This window comes from Staurois parvus, unplaced genomic scaffold, assembly GCF_062004578.1.
Source record: "Staurois parvus isolate SC_StPar_1 unplaced genomic scaffold, SC_StPar_1.0 ptg000090l, whole genome shotgun sequence".
Classification (NCBI taxonomy): Eukaryota; Metazoa; Chordata; class Amphibia; order Anura; family Ranidae; genus Staurois; species Staurois parvus.
In genome coordinates, this window is record NW_028317886.1 from 26,274,049 (window position 1) to 26,294,829 (window position 20,781).

The 20,781-nt window shown below is 39.7% G+C and overlaps 1 protein-coding gene across 2 annotated transcripts in view; it reads right to left on the reverse strand.

Moving 5' to 3' along the window:
* Window positions 1–5,285: 5,285 nt before the first annotated feature.
* Window positions 5,286–20,781, reverse strand: part of LOC149468319 (uncharacterized) — a 34,914-nt gene continuing 19,418 nt past the window's right edge. For both annotated transcript variants that reach the window (XM_089670518.1, XM_089670517.1), the window contains 3 exons: window positions 16,336–16,415; window positions 11,712–11,786; window positions 5,286–6,483 (listed from right to left, as the gene is read on the reverse strand). In XM_089670518.1, coding sequence (XP_089526644.1) covers window positions 11,712–11,786; window positions 16,336–16,415 — 155 coding nt within the window. In that variant the 3' untranslated portion in view covers window positions 5,286–6,483. The remainder of the gene's footprint in view (window positions 6,484–11,711; window positions 11,787–16,335; window positions 16,416–20,781) is intronic.

Genomic DNA, 20,781 nt, shown 5'->3' on the forward strand with positions numbered 1-20,781 from the left:
AAAATAATGTCCAGAAACGCTGGTTTTCCGCGTTTTTCAGTGTTAGAGCAGGGTTTTTTTTCCAGCCAAAAAACATTGATTACAGTCTATATGTGCATGGACACATAGGATAACAGGCCGGGGAGTTTACTAGCTGTGAAAGAAAATGTCAAAAGCCAAAAACAGCAGCTGTAAAAACGTCCAGTGAGCATGAAGACTAAGAAGTTAAGAATGTTCACATAAAAATGTGTGAATAGTCACTTCATTTACCCAATCATGTGAAAAGAAGATTCCTGATCACTTTGAATATCCAATCATAGGCAGATACCTTTTATTTGATTGGAAATTTGGATTGAATATTCAGCCATTTTTTTCTCAGTGAAGAGTCTCAACTTATTTAGCAAATCAGTTTCATTGTTTCTAATTAATATCTCAAGTCTCTGGTTCAGTGGTGATGAATAGATACAAATCATATGTAGTACCCAAGTTTTTTTAAAGGTTTCAGGATCATCACCTATTAAGTGTAGCTTCGGTTGTAAGGAAGATATTTGAGAAATAAAGGGGCCATATACAGTGCAAGAAAATCAGCAGAAAATATTACCCTCAAAGCCAGGATTGATATGTGAAAGACAAATATCGTCAATCAAACCTACTCTCTTCTACTGCAGGTACTGCTGTGGATGACGTATATTTGAACATTGCTAAACCAAATGACGCAGTTCATTAGAGATGGATAATAGGTACATTAGAATATCTAAGTTTAGAAAATACAGTCTGTAACTGGATAACATGGCATTCAGGGAGTTGTGATCAATGATTTATACTCTGATGCCCTAGGGTTGTAAGTGGTGGTTTACCCCAGGGTTCACTTTATGATCTTTACTAATAATGTATTTATAAAGGTTTGGTTTTAAAAGTACTCTTTCTGTGTTTGCAGATGTATTGGATGACAATGTAACTACAGAACAAATTAGGTTGAGTGTAAATAAATGTAAAGTTTTACTTTATGCACCAAAATACATATATTATACCATTTAGGGGGAATATAACTGGATCAATTAACCACTTCATAACTGCTCCATAGCCGAAAGATGGCTACAGCGCGGTTGTCTTGTTCTGGGAAGGCGTCTATGGCTACAATGCAGTTGTCTTGTTCTGGGAGGGCACATTAGGCGCACTCTGTGATCGGAGTTGTATGGGATGCCTGCCGGAGTTGTATGGGATGCCTGCCTCTTCATGTCAGGCTCACTATCCTGGTACGTGACAGATCCCTAAACACTTATACACCTTAGATGCTCATCAGGTGATATTTGAAGCATCTACTCTTCAATGTATGATGCCCATGCAGGAAAAAATGCCTCTGCAAAGGTTCTACTGGACTCTCCTTGCCTGTGCTCCCTCACTGCTCCTTCCACAGTTGCAACTGGTGACACTACACATCATTTTAGGATATAGAGGAACATGTGACTTCCTGCACTATGACACTGCTTGGGTCTATCAGCCAATCACTAGGCCCTGGCACTGACATATGTCACTGTTCCCCCACAGTACCAGATATAAGTGATTTCAGTGGCAACTGTGCTAGGCGAAGGTGTTGAGAGGGAACGCAGGCAAGGGCAACAATCCGAGTGTGAGTCTAATGAAAATTTTTAGCTGTATAGCTGTGTAGTGAAATTAATATAACCACCAACATTCTAAATATAAAGAAAAAAAATCTATGGTGTATATGGTGGGACATTACCATTTCTGGACTCTATTTAGGAGAAGGGATAATCCCTAGATGGTTATGACAGGATCTAACTCCAAATGTTGACAAAAATGTGTGTCAGAAGACAAATGGTTGGCATTTTATCATTCTAAGAGAGATCGCTTGTGATTTTAGTTAAGAAAAAAATTAAATATACTTTTTATTGAAGGACTTGTAAGAGTTCTGTATCTTAAAATTAGAGGTATAAATGTTAGTAGACACTAATACTGTACATTGGCAAATGTAATTTCTTGTAGTTCAGGCTCTCAGTTTCTTTCTAAGCACCACAGTTTTATTATTTTAAATCAAAAGTATGCCATTTTGTTTATTTCCCATGTCGGCCAGTGGCTTGACCCTTTATAAATGTGATAGGAAGCAGCAAGTGAACAGGCTCCCCAAAAAAACTATGATCTCTTTACAGGCCTAGCAAGCATATATTCTAGCTAATAATATTTGCATTGAAGGGAATGTACAGTATATTCAATCATTTTTTACATAAATATGTAATAGAAATCAGGGTGCTAAATGTTATGTGTTAATGTTTTAAAACCTTGTTTTTCCTTACAGTGTTTTATTATGTGTGAACAAGAGGACAGTCATATTGCTTACATTACATAAAATGGCTTCATAACTATTACCACATAATGATTCTGTATAACTGTGCCTTCTCACAATGTGGTTATATGAGTTGGCTCATTCATTGGTTTTAATTAACCACTTGTGGCTATTCAATAAAAAAAAAAGATCAAATTTCTTCTTACATTTAGGCCAAAATATATTCTGCTAGATTTCTTTCGTGAAAAAAAACCCAAAAAGTGTATATTGATTGGTGAAAGTTATAGCGTCCACAACTATGGCATATATACTGGAATTTTTATTTATTTATTTTATAGTAATAATGGCGGTGACTGGCGACTTATAGTGGGACTGTGATAGTGCTGTGAGCAATCTGACACTAACTGACACTGACTAACTGAAACTGACATCACAAGTGACACTAATACAATGATCAGTGAGAATACTATACAATGTCACCAGGTCTTTTTTTTTGCCGGATCGTGACCAAACACAGGCAGCCCCCCCTCTTCAGCCTGTCACTTAACACAGAAGCCAGTAGAGGAATTTTTATATACCACTCACTTCCTCCACTGGCTTCTGTATGCTAGCACTGCTGTGCCTATTAGAATGGAATTGGCCGCACTTCTCTAAATTAAAACTTCTAATGCAACTGAAGGTAAGAGAGCTGCTGAAGGAAAGGGGGGAGGAAGGGGGGGTGGTTGTGCAGAGAACCTGCGGAGAAGTTGTTGATGTTCAGTTCAGAGCTGGGGAAAGGGGGAGTTATAGATAGTACAAAGTGAGAATTGTGGGTGGGGGGATTTGTACAGAGTTAGGAGAGCTGGGGGTGCAGAGGTGAAAGTTGAGGGTTTGCAGAGGGTGAAAGCTGCACCTATTCTCTGAGAAAAAAAAACCCTGACTGTCACTGTACTAGTGACACTGGCTGGGAAGGGGTTAACAAGTGTTAATGTGTGTAATATGTGCTGTTCTTTAGTAAAGTGCAGTTTGTTTCTTCTTCCTTTGCAGGGAGAAGAAACAGACAGAGATAGTTGCTTCTGTACAGAGCCCTGTGTGTTTGTCAACACAGGGCACTGGGCTGTGATTGGACACAGCCAATCAGCAAGTCCCAGCCATGAATCATTGGCTGGGACCTGCTGACAAAATCCCGCTGTGTCCAATCACAGCAGGAGACTGCTGGGGTAACTCTGAATCCTGAACCTGGAATAAGAGAACGTCATACAGGTACATCGTTGTGCCTTTATGAGCCGCCCCCCCACACACATTGTACACAAAATGAAAATGCTCTTTAATTCATCCATCCATGTCTGTATGCTTTATATGGTTGAGAAGTCACTTTGAAAAACACTCTCTAGCAATTCTGTTCATCTTAAGTAAGGGCAGATGATTCATGTCAAATTTACTGCCTGGAATCTATCAGTCCTTAGCTCAAGCAAAGCAGAATAGGGATTAAACATAGTTAATATTGTTTGAGAGAGCTTAGTTCCACTTTAACACAGATTAATGCAGTAGAGATTGCTCACTTAGCAAAGTGAACGAGCGTTTAACTCAGTCACTTAGCTTAGCAAATACGTTAAATTGTATTGGATTATTCATCATATCTCTTGAAGTTAAATCTCTACATTTTGCTTTCTAAACCCAATAACAACAAAATAATATACTTACCAATCTTTAGATGTGGTAGCTGCATTTGTTTTCTCTTTTCATGTCTTTTATGCTTTATGCTTACCTGGTGATCCTGCCACCTTAAGGTGACAGTGTTCACTCACTGTACTGTATTTATGGAGGAGTGGAACTTTCACCCTAGGACAGGACTACAGAACTTCTCCCCTCTCCTCTTCTCATTAACATAAAGAGGAGGTGATAACTGAGAACATTTCTAACTGATAACAGACAGCACAGACAGTCATCAAAGCAGGCAAGGTATGAATTTATCAACTCACAAGATTTCTGGCAGGATCAGCAGGTATTTTTGAACTTATCAAACATATATAACAAAATGCTTTCAATTGTTCATTGTTAGGGTCTACCAGGGCTGGTGCTTCCACTAGGCAAACTAGGCAGCCGCCTAGGGCGCACTGCCACCTAGGGGCATCTGGGCACAGCACACACCAGCACTCTCTCTGTGTAGCCTTTGGACCTCTTGTTTGAATTCATCATTTATATGCACAGTCCCCCTCTCCTCATACACAGGTGTTGACGAGGGAATGATGGTATCTTTACTCCGCACAATTGTCTCACAGCTGGTCCAAACACGTGAACATTTAGTACATATATATGAGACAGTATTCCATGTAGCAGTGAAGTGTCAGCTCCCCCTAGGATGGGAAGTGATGACATTAGCTCAGGACCCCGGGTAGTCAGCAGTCTCTGATAGGAGGATTGGCCTGTACATATCAAATGCACATGATCCTCCATCTTTAACAGGGAGCCGGCTAGTGACTGAATGGGGCGGGCAGGAGGAGGAAGGGGGGCAGACAATTTTCAGGGTGAGGGGAGCAGATGCTGATTGGGACGCCGCCACGTCATGAATGATCCTTTGGCAGAGGGGGAGGAAGAAAGGATAGAGGAAGATGCCGAGTGACTGGGGCCAGTGTAGCAGCTGAGCTGCAGCTCCTTCCAGTGTTCCTCTCAGACTCAGTCCCTTACTGGAAGCCGGCTACTGATCACTGTAGAGTTTTGTAACGCTGTCTCTTTTTTTTTGTTGTTTCTCTGTCTGATTGGTTTATACAGTTAATTTATATTTGGTTATTATGCATTTTTCTTTAATATTGGTGCTGGTGGCATCTTATCGAACTTATTTAAAATAAATTTAGCAGTTTCATGTTTTATTGATTTATTATTTTCTACTGATTTTAAAAAATATATATGTTTTGTTTTCTTTTGCGAGTCTTGTCTAGGGCACAAAATAGTCTAGCACTGGCCCTGGGGTCTACATACATTTTAACACAATGCAGAGAAAAAAACACAGATGTAAGACTATCAGTAATTTTGCAAGACCTTTATTCTGATATACAGTATCATATACAATACATATACAGTATAATAATAAAAAATGCACCTTTTATCATGAAAGGTTTTATTTATCAACATTTCCATCCAGGATTCACACATTTTGCAAATGCATTGTAACAGAAAAATATGTGAATCTTGGGCAAAAGCTTTGTGAAGCTTTGTGAATCTCTAAAAAGCAGTCACTGAGCGCCAGGCTAGTGACTGTGCTGAGAGGTGCATTGTGGGGAAATTATATCAGCAGTCTGTTGCAGGCAGGAGAAAGCATTTCCTAAGTCTCTTCTCCCCCAGTGACCACTCAACTTTATAGCTGACCTCCAGGTGAAAGGCAGCAGTAGGGAATACATTTATCTGAGACAACATGGAGCTGATTTAGTTAAACTGGAGAGTGCAAAATCTGGTGCAACTCTGCATAGAAACCAATCAGCTTCCAGTTTTTTTTTTGCCAAAGCTTAATTGAACAAGCTGAAGTTAGAAACTGATTGGCTACTATGCACAGCTGCATCAGATTTTGCACTATGCAGTTTTAGTAAATCAGCCCTCATGTGTGAACACAGCCAGTGAAAAGCCCTTTATGAATGGAGGATGGGCATATGAATGAAAATTCCAACTCCTCCATTCATAGATCGTATAGGTTTAATTGACGGAACAGGTAATGTGGAATGGGCAGGCATAGTTGGCTCGTATTAACTCCTGCATCACCAGAAGAGCACAGCTGCAGGGATATCTGGGGGACAGAGAAATGAAGATTTCAATGAACACAGCAGTCACTAGCACAAGGGAACTTTTCATTCAGTGTAAGTACCAGTAAGTCCCTTGTGCTCATTACCAAATCATATTTAAATCAGACAAGGTTAGGAACCCTGGAAGTAAACTTACATATGCAATGTCATTAATGTAGTACTGTACAAATATTCAGCTCTGCCTTATACACTTATCTATAAATAGAAATATAAGAACAATTATTTTGTTAAATGTGCATTTTACACTTTTAACAAAGCTATGCTATTAAATGGTTGCTGAGGCAAATTAATTTCATTGTATTACTCTAGATATTTATTTCTTAGGATAATAATTACAAACATAGAAGTAAGGAAAATCATTAAGCTATTCAATTTGTGAGAAGGATTCTTTTGTTGGACGAACAGTTCATAAAGCAGGCATATAGTAACCTAAAGGAAACAAAAAGAGTAACAAAAAGCTTTAGCACAACAACTAAGTCATTTTTAAAATGTGTAGCTTCTACTTATATGACTATAAAAGGCTGATTAAGTTGTATCATATTAAAATTCTCATGTTTGCCAAGATACTGTGCCACAGATCCCTGGATAACTAATCTTGGCTGAAATAGTCATTAGCTATATCAAATATTTTTATCCAGACACCAGTGTTTTTCCAATATTAATCTAGTGCTCTACTTCCTTTCTCCTTAGTGATATGAACATAAATGATTGGCTAATGAGAAGTGTACATGTTTATTTCTGTATATGTTTAAAATATTTTTTTGTTTTTGGCTACAAAATCCATGAATGTGGCTTTCCTCAATCCCATGCATGAAGGGGGCTACAAAATCCATGCATGTGGTTATCCTCAATCCCATGCATGAAGGGGGCTACAAAATCCATGCATGTGGTTATCCTCAATCCCATGCATGAAGGGGGCTACAAAATCCATGCATGTGGCTATCCTCAATCCCATGCATGAAGGGGGCTACAAAATCCATGCATGTGGTTATCCTCAATCCCATGCATGAAGGGGGCTACAAAATCCATGCATGTGGCTATCCTCAATCCCATGCATGAAGGGGGCTACAAAATCCATGCATGTGGTTATCCTCAGTCCATTGCATGAAGGGGGCTACAAAATCCATGCATTTGGTTATTCTCAATCCCATGCATGAAGGGGACTACAAAATCCATGCATGTGGTTATCCTCAATCTCATGCATGAAGGGGGCTAAAAAATCCATGCATGTGGTTATCCTCAATCCCATGCATGAAGGGGGCTACAAAATCCATGCATGTGGTTATCCTCAATCCCATGCATGAAGGGGGTTACAAAATCTATGCATGTGGTTTTCCTCAGTCCAATGCATGAAAGGGGCTACAAAATCCATGCATGTGGTTTTTCTCAATCCTTGCAAGAAGGGGGGGCTACAAAATCCATGCATGTGGTTATCCTCAGTCCAATGCATGTAGGGAGGAACAGGCCTTTATACCAAAACCAAATAAACTAGAGCTGGTTAAAGTGGTAGTAGACTCTTCTGGACAGGGCTTCCATCTTCACCCGAGGTAACGGCCAAGTCACCGAGCTCTGAAGGGACAGCATAAGTTTGCCATTCCTCTAGAATGCATGCGCCGGTGACATCACTGGCTGAAGAAATAGTTCCTAAACGGTGCACATTTAGGAGATATTTCTTGTACCTAAAGGTACAAGTGTCCAGGGTACAAGTGTCCAATCAGTGTTTACTATGCTTTAACAGATAAAGATTTGCCACACACAGAAGATCCTGATCACAAGACAGCAAATTCTTTAAGCTCTTACCAACCATGTAACACACTTGCCGCACGTATGCATCATGTCAACTGAGTTCACTTTATGCTCCAGCACAGTGACTGAGCTGCTTCAAACAGCTCCCAGTGTCTGTTTGTGACTGGGAACCAGGAGGACAGGCTCCAGATCATGTGACAACTGTGACAGCCAATCACAGTGATCACATGATCGGGAAGTCTGCTCCACCTCTTGGCAGTTAAAGGACTAAAGGTTAAAGGAGAAATACAGCCAAACAGGCTGTGGATCACAGGAATGCAGTTTGTTCTGCTCTCCTTTAACCTGTTTTCAGGTCACCAGCTCTCTGCTTGTAGAGCACTGAGAACTGAGCGATCAGCGGCCTTTGATCGCTAAGTTCTCAGTCTTAGAGCCAGCGGGGGACAAATGCAGCATCGGACCAATTCTGCATCCACCTAGGTAAGTATGATTTCTAAAAAAAATATAATAAATAACTTCTCTTTTAAATATTAAATGTTCTCCTCAACAAGCCCATATACATCAGTACTCATGTCCCATGTGCATGCATGTCTGCATACAGCAACACCCCATTGCCACTTATGGAAACCAATGGCTTAGGAGATGTAAAATCCATTAGAAAAATCCAATGTTTAGATACCTATTTGCTTCAAAAGACATTCAGTTATATCTGTCAACTACTACTTCACTAGTGCCTCCCTTCAGAGTAACAGAGTGACTTAGTTGTATACACCTCTGGAAGTGTCAGATGCTGAAGACTCCAATGGCTATGGTAGACAGCAAAGTTTTGCTTCACCAGTGGTTCTTTTTTTTAGTGGCAGTGTCACTTTAAAGCTTAATTCCAGGCAGATTTAATATTTATACACTACAGCGCAAAAGTTTTAGGCAAGTGTGAAAAAAAGCTGTAAATTAAGAATCCTCTCAGAAATAGAAGCGTTAATATATTATTTTTATCAATTAACAACATGGAAAGTAAATGAACAGAAGAGAAATCCAAATCGAATCAATAACTGGTGTGACGATCCTTTTCTTTCAAAACAGCATCCATTCTTCTAGGTACACTTGCACACAGTTTTTGAAGGAACTCAGCAAGTAGGTTGTTCCAAACATCTTGGAGAACTAACCACAAATCTTCTTTGGATGTAGGCTGCCTCAAGTCCTTTTGTATCTTCATGTAATTCCAGACAGACTCGATGATGTTGAGATCAGGGCTCTGTGGGGACCAAGCCATAACTTCCAGGACTCTTTGTTCTTATTTACACTGAAGATACTGTAGTTCTTATTGACATTGCCTGTATGTTTTGGGTCGTTGTTCTGCTGCAGAATAAATTTGGGGCCAATCACATGCCTCCCTGGTGGTATAGCATGATAGATATGTATCTGTCTGTATTTCTCAGCATTCAGCACATCATTGACCAAATCTCTAACTTGAAGAAATGCAGCCCCAAACGTGCAAGGAACCTCCAACATACTTCACTGTTGCCTGCAGACACTCATTATTGTACAGCTCTCCAGTCCTTCGAAGAAAAATTGCCTCCTGCTACAGCCAAATATTTCAAATTTTGGCTCATCAATCCAGGACCTTTGCTGCCATTTTTTTGCACCCTAGTTCCTATGTTTTCATGCATAGTTGAGTTGCTTAGCCTTGTTTCCATGATGGAGGTACTGTATGGCTTTTTGGCTGCAATTCTTCCATGATGAAAACCACTTTTGGCCAGATTTCTCTACCTGGATCCCACTGGTTTCTGCCAGTTCTGTGCTGATGACATTGCTGGACATCTTCTGATGTTGAAGGGAAATAAGCATGATGTGTCTTTCATCTGCTGCCTTAAGTTTCATTGGCCAACCACTGTGTCTATGGTGCTCAGCAATGCCCATTTCTTTGTGCTTCTTCAAAAAGGTTTGAACAGAACATCTTGAAACTCCAGTCTGCTTTGAAATCTTTGCCTGGGAGAGACCTTGTTAATGCAGTATAACTACCTTGTTGCTGTGTACAGTCTTGCCATGGTGTATGACCTGTGACATGAAACTGTCTTCTACAACCTCACCTTAGTAGCAGAGTTTTGCTGTTTAAAGGATAGTCGCACCAAATATTGATTTGATTTAGATTTTTCTTCTGTTTGTTCACTTTGTATTTTATAAATTGATAAAAATAATTAAATATATATATTTGAACGCATCCTTACTTTACAGTATTTTTTCTCACCTGCCTAAAATGTTAGCACAGTACTGTATATATAAATTAAACTAGTTTATACTTGCATTTGATCTGATTTCATCTTGTATTCTCCTCTACAACAGCACTTAGACTAGGACAGGTTGGAACAGCACTTGGAACAAATGCGATGTCCTACATCCACAAGGGCTTCTATCAAGGAATATGCTGCCAGAAGGAAGCAGAGGGATGAGCACATCAGTCAGCTGCTGCTTCACTGTAAAATTACAGGCTGGACTCAATTGTGGATACAATGGACCACTCATCGTCTATGCATTTGTAACAAGACCAATCTAAATGCACGTTTATAAACGCATTGTTATAGTTAAAGTGCTATTAAATACACAACAGTAAAACCAGTCTGTATATGCAGTAAAGCATGCTTGTTATACTCACTGTAGAACTATAGAGGTTAATCCTCTACATTGTGTAAAAAGGCTGTTTGATCCTGTCTTCTCTGATCCTCCCTTTCTTTATAATCCATCTGCCATAGTACAGAGCAGCAATGGCATGTCTGCACATGCTCTGTTTGGTCTGTATTGCTAGAGTTTTTTGGGGGTGGGGGTGCCTTTGACTGGCACAGGGCCAATCAGTGCTGTCCAGACAGAGGGTCAGGGGTCAGGCAGCCTCATAGGACAGTCAGATGAGAATGAAAACTCCTCCTACAAAGTTAACCAGTGCTCGGCAAGTCATAGAAGTCTTCTATATACTGCTGATGAGAAAAGTATTTAGCACTTTATATTTACTAAAATAATTGCATTTTCATGTTCTGTGTATTGTGGAAGATCGCATATGGTGAATGCAGGGTCCTGGGTTTAGTAACACTTTAATCTCTTTTGCAAGAAGTTCTCTTTTTCTGTCACAAGGTAGAGCACTCCATTACTAACCAGACCTCTAAACTACAAAATCAACATGCTTTAAGGCTCCATTCACACCAATGAAGTTTTTAGTGCTTTTTGCAGAAGTGCACTACAGCCCATTTAACATGGTTTCCTATGGAACATGTTCACATTTATGCTTTTTTGAGCTGCTGCGTTTTTGGAAAGGGTCAGAATTTAAGGAGGCATTCCTACTACATTGTTTGATATTTGAAACTGTACATGTCAAAAATTGTTTTCCATTGTGTTTTTCTGTCATTTTTGAGTACTTATATCAGCAATATATCTTGTCATATTCCAAACCCTCGAGTCTCATTTAAGAGTGACCCTGAGACACTGGCCAAACGTTATCAATCTGTGTCTGTCCCCGAGGTGTCAGAGGCACCGAGGTGTTTGTAGAGGTCGAGGTAAGAACAGAGGATCCAATACAACCAGCAGCTCCTGTGGGGGTAGCCCTACACATAAGAAGAGGTTTCACATAAGAAATCTCTTAGGAGTCAATAAAAGCTCCCCTGTAGACAGAGACTCTATGCTACATTAACTTTTACTATGTGATATGATGTGATATCATGTTCTGTGTATTGTGGAAGATCGCATATATATGATGTCACTGCAGCCATTGTGATAATGACATAAATTAACAAATACCACAATGTTATCATTAGAGATGGAGCCTATGAAATCAAAGATACAGTATAATCTTCATCATTTGTTCAGTAGGCATTTCAATTCATGGCGCATAAAGAAAAACATTTTAAATATAATTGTAAACATTCCCCTACCTATGGTTTCAAATTGTTTAGTGGAATCCCTAAATCTTCAGGATGTTTGTTGTAGTTCAAAGAATAACTCATTTTCTATGAAAAAAAAACATACAGAATTAGAAAAAAATTATATTCTTTCATTAAAACACATTTTATTAGTTTTTTTTACTAGATCTTTATGATCTATCCCCGCATTTGTGTAAAGGCCAGAGGTCTAGCACACTGAGTTACCATTAAACAATGTGGATTCAATACAGACCCCTATTAATCCGGACCCAGCTATGGCACTACTGCTGTTCAACAATGAGCTATGGCCCAATATACACAGGTACTTTATAACTCTTTGTATAATTGCTGCCAGGAGATCTGTTGCAGAGGCCAGGAAGCAAAAGGATCCTCCTCCTTTGTATGTAATTTGAACATGCAAGCACAGTAAGGTGAAAACAAAGGTTTGCATAATATCTCTCACTTTTCTGTTATGTTAGTCTATGAAGACACGAACAGTTTATTATTAATGATCATCTAACCCCCCACACCTTTTTATATTTATTATTTACTTAGACTGGGAAGGGTTATACACATATATATATACACATATATATACTGCATGTTGAAGTGCGTTTTTATCATCTTTCACATGGCTGTCATATGCCTTTAACCGTTTCAATACCGTGCAATTTTACACCTTCCTGCCCAGGCCATTTTTCAGGTTTCAGCGCTCTCACACTTTGAATGACAATTGCGCAGTCATACAACATTGTACCCAAACTAAAATTTTATCATTTTCTTCACACAACTAGAGCTTTCTTTTGGTGGTATTTAATCACCGCTGGGGTTTTTATTTTTTGCTAAATTAACAAAAAAAGACCAAAAATTTTGAAAAAAAAACACATTTTTCTTTGTTTCTGTTATAAAAGTTTACAAATAAATAATTGTTCTTCATAAATTTAGGCCGAGATGTATTCTGCTACATGTCTTTGGTGAAAATAACCCAAATTAGGATGTATTATTTAGTTTGTAGGAAAGTTATAGAGTTCACAAACTATGGTATAGATCTGAATATTGATCAATCCTGAAGTACTGACAGCCAATCTAATTTCTTGAGGTCCAAGAATGTCAGAATAGTACAGATATCCCCAAATGACCCCTTTTTGCTGAGTAGACAGTCGGACGTACTTCATAAGAGGCATGGCGAGTTTTTTGAAGTTGTATTTTTTTGTCATAATTTTTCCGAAAATGAAAAAATGAAAAATATTATTTTCACTATTTTTTTTTTTACATACTGTCACCAGTGCAGTACAGCGTCATCATATAACTGGCATGGCGGTGAACAGGGACACTGACTGGTGACAGTATGAAAAAAAAAAAAAATTATATTTTTTTTTAATTTTTTTTTATTTTTTTATTATATTTAATTTTTTATTACATTTTTTTTAATTTTTTTTAAGATTTTTTTTCATATTTTACTATGACCAAAATAGTACAATGTTACCATAGTAACATTGTACTACTTTGGGGAAGTGATCAGTATTTTTTTTTTTTTTTTTTTTACACAATTTGCTTATAGCAAAGAATTACTTTGCTATAAGCAAGCATTTAGCTGAATGAAATCGATTCATTCAGCTTTTTTTTTTTTTTTTTTTTTTTTTTTTGTGCTTAGCTGTGATTTGGTCACAGCTAATCACATGACATGTGCATGTGATTAGCTGTGACCATTCACAGCTAGGCACTAGTATACAATGGATGGCATCATGAATGAAGCCATCCATTGTATACAGCTGTCATGTGACCTGCTGTGATTGGTCGCGGCAGGTCACATGGTACCGGCAACGGGAGCCGGTACTCGGATCTGTCATCGGCCGTGTCCGAGGTGCACGGGCGGTGACAGATCCCGCTGCTGCGCCGCTCTGCAATAGCGCAAACGGCGCATGTGCGGGAGCACGCCAAATGGCGTGGACCCGGAAAGCTGCAGCGCTTTTCAAGCCGCCAAACGGCTATTGGCCGGGCGGCTAATGGTTAAGTGTTCTTTATATTTTGTCTCTGCTCCTCCCTTTCCTCTGGTTTAGTTCTTGCTGTATAGATAGCCCCACCCTTTTCCCAGTAAGGCATTTCACCTTCTAGCCTCATGTGATGAAGCAGGTCACATTATGATCTTTTGACCTATCTGATGTTCATTGTTGTAAGATTCTCTCAGTTTATGGAATAAACTTCACAAGATCTACAAGGTGTCATCCGATCGAGTCACTGCCTCTGGTATTTAACTAAGATTGGAGTTATCACTATCTTATCACAACTGTAAGCTACAGAGATCACAGTTTCAATGCTTAAATTGGAGAGACAGAACAATTTTTACTACAAAATATATGAAAAATATGTTTAAAAATACATTTCAAATATACTGTATGTCTTTAAAAATACAAATCTACATTTTTGGAATGCATTTACAAATATATGTAAAAATATATGTTAAAATGACTTTTTTATATGTTATAAAAAATCTAAAGAATATATTTAAAAATAGGTATATTTTTAAAAACATATATATTTTAAATATATTCTTCAGATTTTTTTAACATATATTTTTACAAATATTTGTAAATGCATTCCAAAAATGTAGATTTGTATTTTTAAAGACATACAGTATATTTGAAATGTATTTTTAAAAATATTTTTCATATATTTTGTAATAAAAACGCATTTCAACATGCAGTATATACAGTATATATATATATATATATATATATATATATATAAATTTACTGAGATATATTTTCAAATAACTTGTATATGGCCAAAATTGTAGCATTTCAAATATATGGCAATATATTTGGGAAGAATATTTTTAAAATATATTTCAAATATATTTTTTTTCCATATGGGTGTACTGGTGACCTCTGGCACCAAGAAAAAAAGTGAGAGGAAATCAGAAATTGTTAGAGTTTCCCACGGGAAAAAAAGGTAAGAGGAAATCTTCCAATGGTTACACTGGTTCTGGGGACAACTGTCTAATGCTGGGTTTACACATAAATTATTTTTGTTCAACTTACGGACTGAAATTTGAACTACCAAGCCTTAAATCTTTTCTATTCTCAGTTGGCAATTATAAAAAGTCACTTTACTTGGGTGCACAACCCTACGCACCAGATAGCCAATTAATTAAAATGTAACCTTTATTAGGATCGTTATAAAAAGTAGGTTCCTAACTATAAATATTAAATACTTATAGAGTGATAGAAAAAAGGGGTGCATTATTCAACAAGCTGTATTTTGTGCAATTATTCCATAGTCATATCTCTCATCCAACATAATACCAGTGACGTGCCAGATATAAGCACGCACCTACACCCATGGATGAAACTATGGCAGAAACAATCAAACAGTATTAGATCACATACCTGTAGGGTATAACCAGACTCATTCAATATGTTGTCAACTGGTCTACATTGAGGAAATGAATCACCCCCAGGAGACTTCAATAAATCATGTGATCTATCTTACTACAGATATGTACTATGGGTACACTCATCCATGAGCCATAAATGAAGCCTCTGATGGACAAGCCCCATATATCACCATATCCATTCAAAAATACTTCACTATCTTGAGGAATACCAAAAAATTGCATTAATGTGCTCCGTTTTTCTCTCTCCAAAGAAAATTTTTGGACTGAACAAAAATAATAAAACAGATTCCCCCATCCATGCTATACAGGACATATTTCAAATCTCCCACTAAGGTTATTGCATTCTGACAGCTGCAGCCTCTCAGAATACCCAAACAGCAGCTGCTTGGATGCAGCCACTGTTTGACCAACAATTTTCAATTGAATAATGTCGGATGAGGAGTTTTCCCTAACTCCGTGTTGTGTTTTTGGGACAGAAAATGAAAGGAAATTTCCCCCATAGTACACAAAAAGCAAAAACTAAACTGGGAGAGGTATGAATCATTCCATACTAAGGGCCAATTCACACTTATTTACACTAAAATGCAAGTATATTTTCATCCATTTTAGTCATGTTTTAACACACACTGATATCTGTTGACATACATTTTTACATCAGTTGAAACACATTTTGCATTTTAGCGCAACGCAATGCAATGTTATGGTATTAATAGGACACATTGGAAATGATTGTTTTATCAGATGTCCTTCCGTTGATCTGCGTTTTACAGCCGCAATAAAATGCACTGGTATAAATTGGCCCTCAAGTTTAAATAAAGAAAAAAAATTTACAGAAACTTTAATGTAGTGATGTAGATATTCATTGACAGCAGCGTTAACTGTGGTGCAACACACTTTCTTTGGAGCTAGTGTATATTCAGACATATATCTGAATTAAATTAAGTTGTTGCCTAATACTCAAGGGAGACCAAAACTTAACTAAGGTCAGAAGCTGCGGGTAATGAGCAAAAGCACAATGTACATCATAAATATTTTTTTGCCACGCTTATGCTGTGAGAAAGGCTGGGAAGTTTGATGGTCATGGAGCATTAAGACTGCAGAAACTGCTACCTGAAGAGCCAGTTTTGATGGTTTGGACAGCATACATAGGTACCTTTTTGGGGGGGCTAATACTGGAATTATTTTAACCATGTGTATATGATAGGCTGTGATTATTATTTCATGATTTTAAATACTTACTCTCTTATTTCTTAAATGGAATGCTAAACAGCTGACGATGATAACGAAGAACAAACACACCAAGCAGCCAATGAGAATGCCTTGAAGAAAAAATACATTTAGTAAAAGTATTATTGACATAAATGGTAAATGTTTGCTATGAAAAATTTCTATTTATTGTATAATCCTTTGCTTCTCTTTCTAGCACTAATATATTTTCCAGTCCTTTGTAAAGCACATTGGATCTGACAGTCCGAGCTGCAATAACATGGTTGAAAGCTGACATGTTAAAGCAGACCGATATTGCATAACTATTCTCATAACCTTGGGGCCAGCCTGATTGGTGGATCTAATGAACTGATAAATGGTGAGCTGCTGACTGAATAAAGCTGACCATAGATGGATCAAAATTTTGTCATGGACCGTCTTAATGGAATAATTCTCGATCACTGTCTGCAGCCAATGGGATGCAGCTGCTGATCAGTATGTTCTGACAGCTGAGAGTCCCCACTGTCAGAATACAATGTCTCAGCAAGGAGGATTCCTCTATCCACTTTGCTTGTATGGATGGAGGAATCTGTTCACTATTTTTCGTTCAGCTCGCTGGCTGAATATACAGTGAGGAACAGAAGTATTTGAACACCCTGTGATTGTGCAAGTTCTCCCACTTAGAAATCATGGAGGGGTCTGAAATTCACAGTGTAGGTGCATTCCTACTCTGAGAGACAGAATTAAAAAAAAAATTCAGGAAATCACATTGTATGATTTTTAAAGAATGTATTTGTCTTGCACTGCTGAACAGAAGTATTTGAACACCTGAGAAAATCAGTGTTAATATTTGGTACAGAAGCCTTTGTTTGCAATTACAGAGGTCAAACGTTTTCTGTAGTTCTTGGCCAGGTTTGCACACACTGCAACAGGGATTTTGGCCCACTCCTCCACACAGATCTCCTCTAGATCTGTCAGGTTTAGGGGCTGTCACTGAGCAACACGGAGTTTCAGCTCCCTCCAAAGATGTTCTATTGGATTTAGGTCTGGAGACTGGCTAGGCCACTCCAGAACCTTGATATGCTTCTTACGGAGCTACTCCTTGGTTATCCTGGCTGTGTGCTTCGGGTCGTTGTCATGTTGGAAGACCCAGCCACGACCCATCTTCAATGCTCTGACTGAGGGAAGGAGGTTGTTGCTCAAAATCTCATAATAAATGGCCCCATTCATCCTCTCCTTAATACAGTGCAGTCGTCCTGTACCCTTTGCAGAAAAGCACCCCCAAAGCATGATGTTACCACCCCCATGCTTCACAGTAGGGATGGTGTTCTTGAGATGCAACTCATCCTTCTTTTTCCTCCAAACACGACGAGTGAAGTTTAGACCAAAAAGTTCTACTTTGGTCTCATCTGACCACATGACTTTCTCCCATTCCTCCTCTGTATCATCCAGATGGTCATTGGCAAACTTCAGACGGGCCTGGACATGTGATGACTTGAGCAGGGGAACCTTCTGTGCAATGCATGATTTGAAACCATGACGGTGTAGTGTTCTACCGACAGTGACCTTTGAAACTGTGGTCCCAGCTCTCTTCATGTCATGAAGAGAGCTGTCGGGACCACCCCCCTTGTTTCAAGGCTGATTCCTGTCGTATCATCACATACCCCGTCATGGTTAGATTTCATGGAGCCCAGTCCGAGGGAGACTGACAGTCATCTTTAGCCTCTTCCATTTCTAACAATTGCTCCAACAGTTGATCTATTTTCACCAAGCTGCTTGGCAATTGCTCTGTAGCCCTTTCCAGCCTTGTGGAGGTCCACAAGTTTGTCTCTGGTGTCTTTTGACAGCTCTTTGGTCTTGCCCATGGTAGTAGTTGATGTCTGACTGACTGACTGTGATGTGGGCTTTTAAAGCACTCAGACAGGTGCTACTAAGTTAGATTAATGAGTGGAGTAGAGGTGGACTTTTTAAAGGCACGGTAACAGGTCTTTGAGAGCCAGAATTCTTGCTGTTTCTTAGGTGTTCAAATACTTATGTTCAGCAGTGCAAGACAAATACATTCTTTAAAAATCATACAATGTGATTTCCTGAATTTTTTTTTTATTCTGTCTCTCAGAGTGGGAATGCACCTACAATGTGAATTTCAGACCCCTCCATGATTTCTAAGTGGGAGAACTTGCAAAATCGCAGGGTGTTCAAATACTTCTGTTCCTCGCTGTAAAAAACATGATCCATCTATAGCCAACTTAACGGAGAGATCAATAGGAAGCAGAAGTAAAGGAGTCACAGATCCCAACATTAAAAATGAGGCATAAATAGTCAGTAGGAGAAATGCAAAAGGCACATATACACAGAGCAGGCTACACAGGAGCAGGAATATGCAGGTCCTAAGGTACAGCTTCCCCTCCAGCATGTCAACAATGAGAAGAAGTGTAGACGAAACACCAACAGTCACATAGGATTACACTCCAATAGCAATCACCATAAGCAAAAGTGGGTGGGCTATACAGAAAAAGGATTGCCTCCTGCAAATATCAGGAAATACACTGCAAAATCTCATGAAAAATTAAAGGCAAAAGGCAGATATCCTTACTAGTTAGTCCACTTAGGACATTAATATTCTCTTTCTGAGAAAAGATCAGCTTTATGTATTATTATTACACATGATGATGGCACAGCACTGCATAACTACACATCATTTAGTAGCATAATGGTTCTCCTTTGAGTGCTACTAAAGCAGAATGGGTTTACACAACATGAATAACTATAGACAGGCAACTGTGGAGAACAATAGACATGCTGTACTTTTCTCCCTAAACTCACTACAAGTAGATTCAGACCTCCGATCCGAAGTTTGTGCATGGACTGCCATCAGACTCCCCAAATTTTCCCCGAACTGGCTAGGAACAGACAGCACAAGTTTCTAAGAAGCTCAGCCTGCTAGTGGGCCTGTTGATAAGTTATTCTATGGTAGCTTCTGGTCTGGGTTCCAGTGTAGTTACAGAGAGTTTTGAGTTCCACCCCTCCCTTCCTTCTTCCTTCCTTCCTTCCTTCCTTCCTTCCTTCCTTCCATCCACCCCTTCCTTCCTTCCTTCCTTCCTTCCTCCCACCCCTTCCTTCCTTCCTTCCTCCCACCCCTTCCTTCCATCCACCCCTTCCTTCTTTCCTTTCACCCACCTCTCCCTTCCTCCCTCCCTCCCTCCCTCCCTCCCTCCCTCCCTTCCACCCACTCCTCCCTCCCTCCCTTCCTTCCACCCACCCCTCCATTCCTTCCTTCCACCCACCCCTCCATTCCTTCCTTCCACCCACCTTCCCTTCCATCCACCCACCCCTTCTTTCCTTCCATCTACCCCTTTCTTCCTTACTTCCATCCACCCCTTCCTTTCACCCACCCCTCCCTTCCTTCCTTCCTTCCTTCCTTCCTTCCTCCCTTTCTTCCTTCCTCCTTTCCTTCCTTCCTCCCTTCCTTCCTCCCCTTCCTTCCACCCCTTCCTTCCACCCACCCCTTCCTTCCTTCCTTCTTTCCTTCCTTCTTTCCTTCCACCCACCCACCCCTTCCTTCCATCCACCCCTTCCTTCTTTCCTTCCATCCGCCCCTTCCTTCCTTCCACCCCCTCCTTCCTTCCATCCACCCCTTCCTTCCACCCATCCATCCCTCCCTTCCTTCACCTACCCTTCCTTTCCTCCACCCACCCCTTCCTTCCATCCACCCCTCCCTTCCTTCAAGGGGGAGAAGTTGGTGTGTGTGTATGTGTGTGTGGGTAAAAATGCTGCTCAGCTGCGAGCTGACCCCCCTCAGAAAAAATAATTATCTACAGCCCTGGTGCAGGGGGGAGACCAAGATGGCACAGCATCAATCGTTGATATGTTGCTAGAGGCTGGGTCACCCACGCCATGGAAACGGGTGTCCATAATCCAGGGCAGGCATTCAGAAGAGGATAAATATCCTGCATTTAGTCAGACCTGTTCCTTGTCTTTCCCTCTGCTGCATCATGACAGAGGGTAGGAGATGAAACAGGTCTGGACAGATGCAAGAATTCCATCCTCTTTTGAATGCATGTCCTAGATCAAGATTTGAAGGTAGGACCTTATTTGTGTAAGTGGGACTGAGGACCTTGTGAAGAGGGGAGCTGACTGATGTGATAGAGGCTGACTCTGATGTTACAGGTAGGGGTCTAATGTGAATGGGGAACTCTAATGTTGAGGGAGGGACTCTGATGTGATGAGGAACTCCAATGTGAAAGGGATCTCTAATATGAAAGGGGGAACTCTGATGTGATGGTCATGTCTCTGATGTGATGGAGGACTCTGTAATGATGGGGGCATTCTGGTGTAATGGGAGGCTCTGATGTATTGGGGGGGGGTTAAGATGTGAAGGGAGATGGTTCTTATCTAATAGGGAAACTCTGATGTGAAAAAGGGGGACTCATCATTCCATGCAGGCGACAGGGTCCTTCAGCCCAATAAATAAATTTTCGG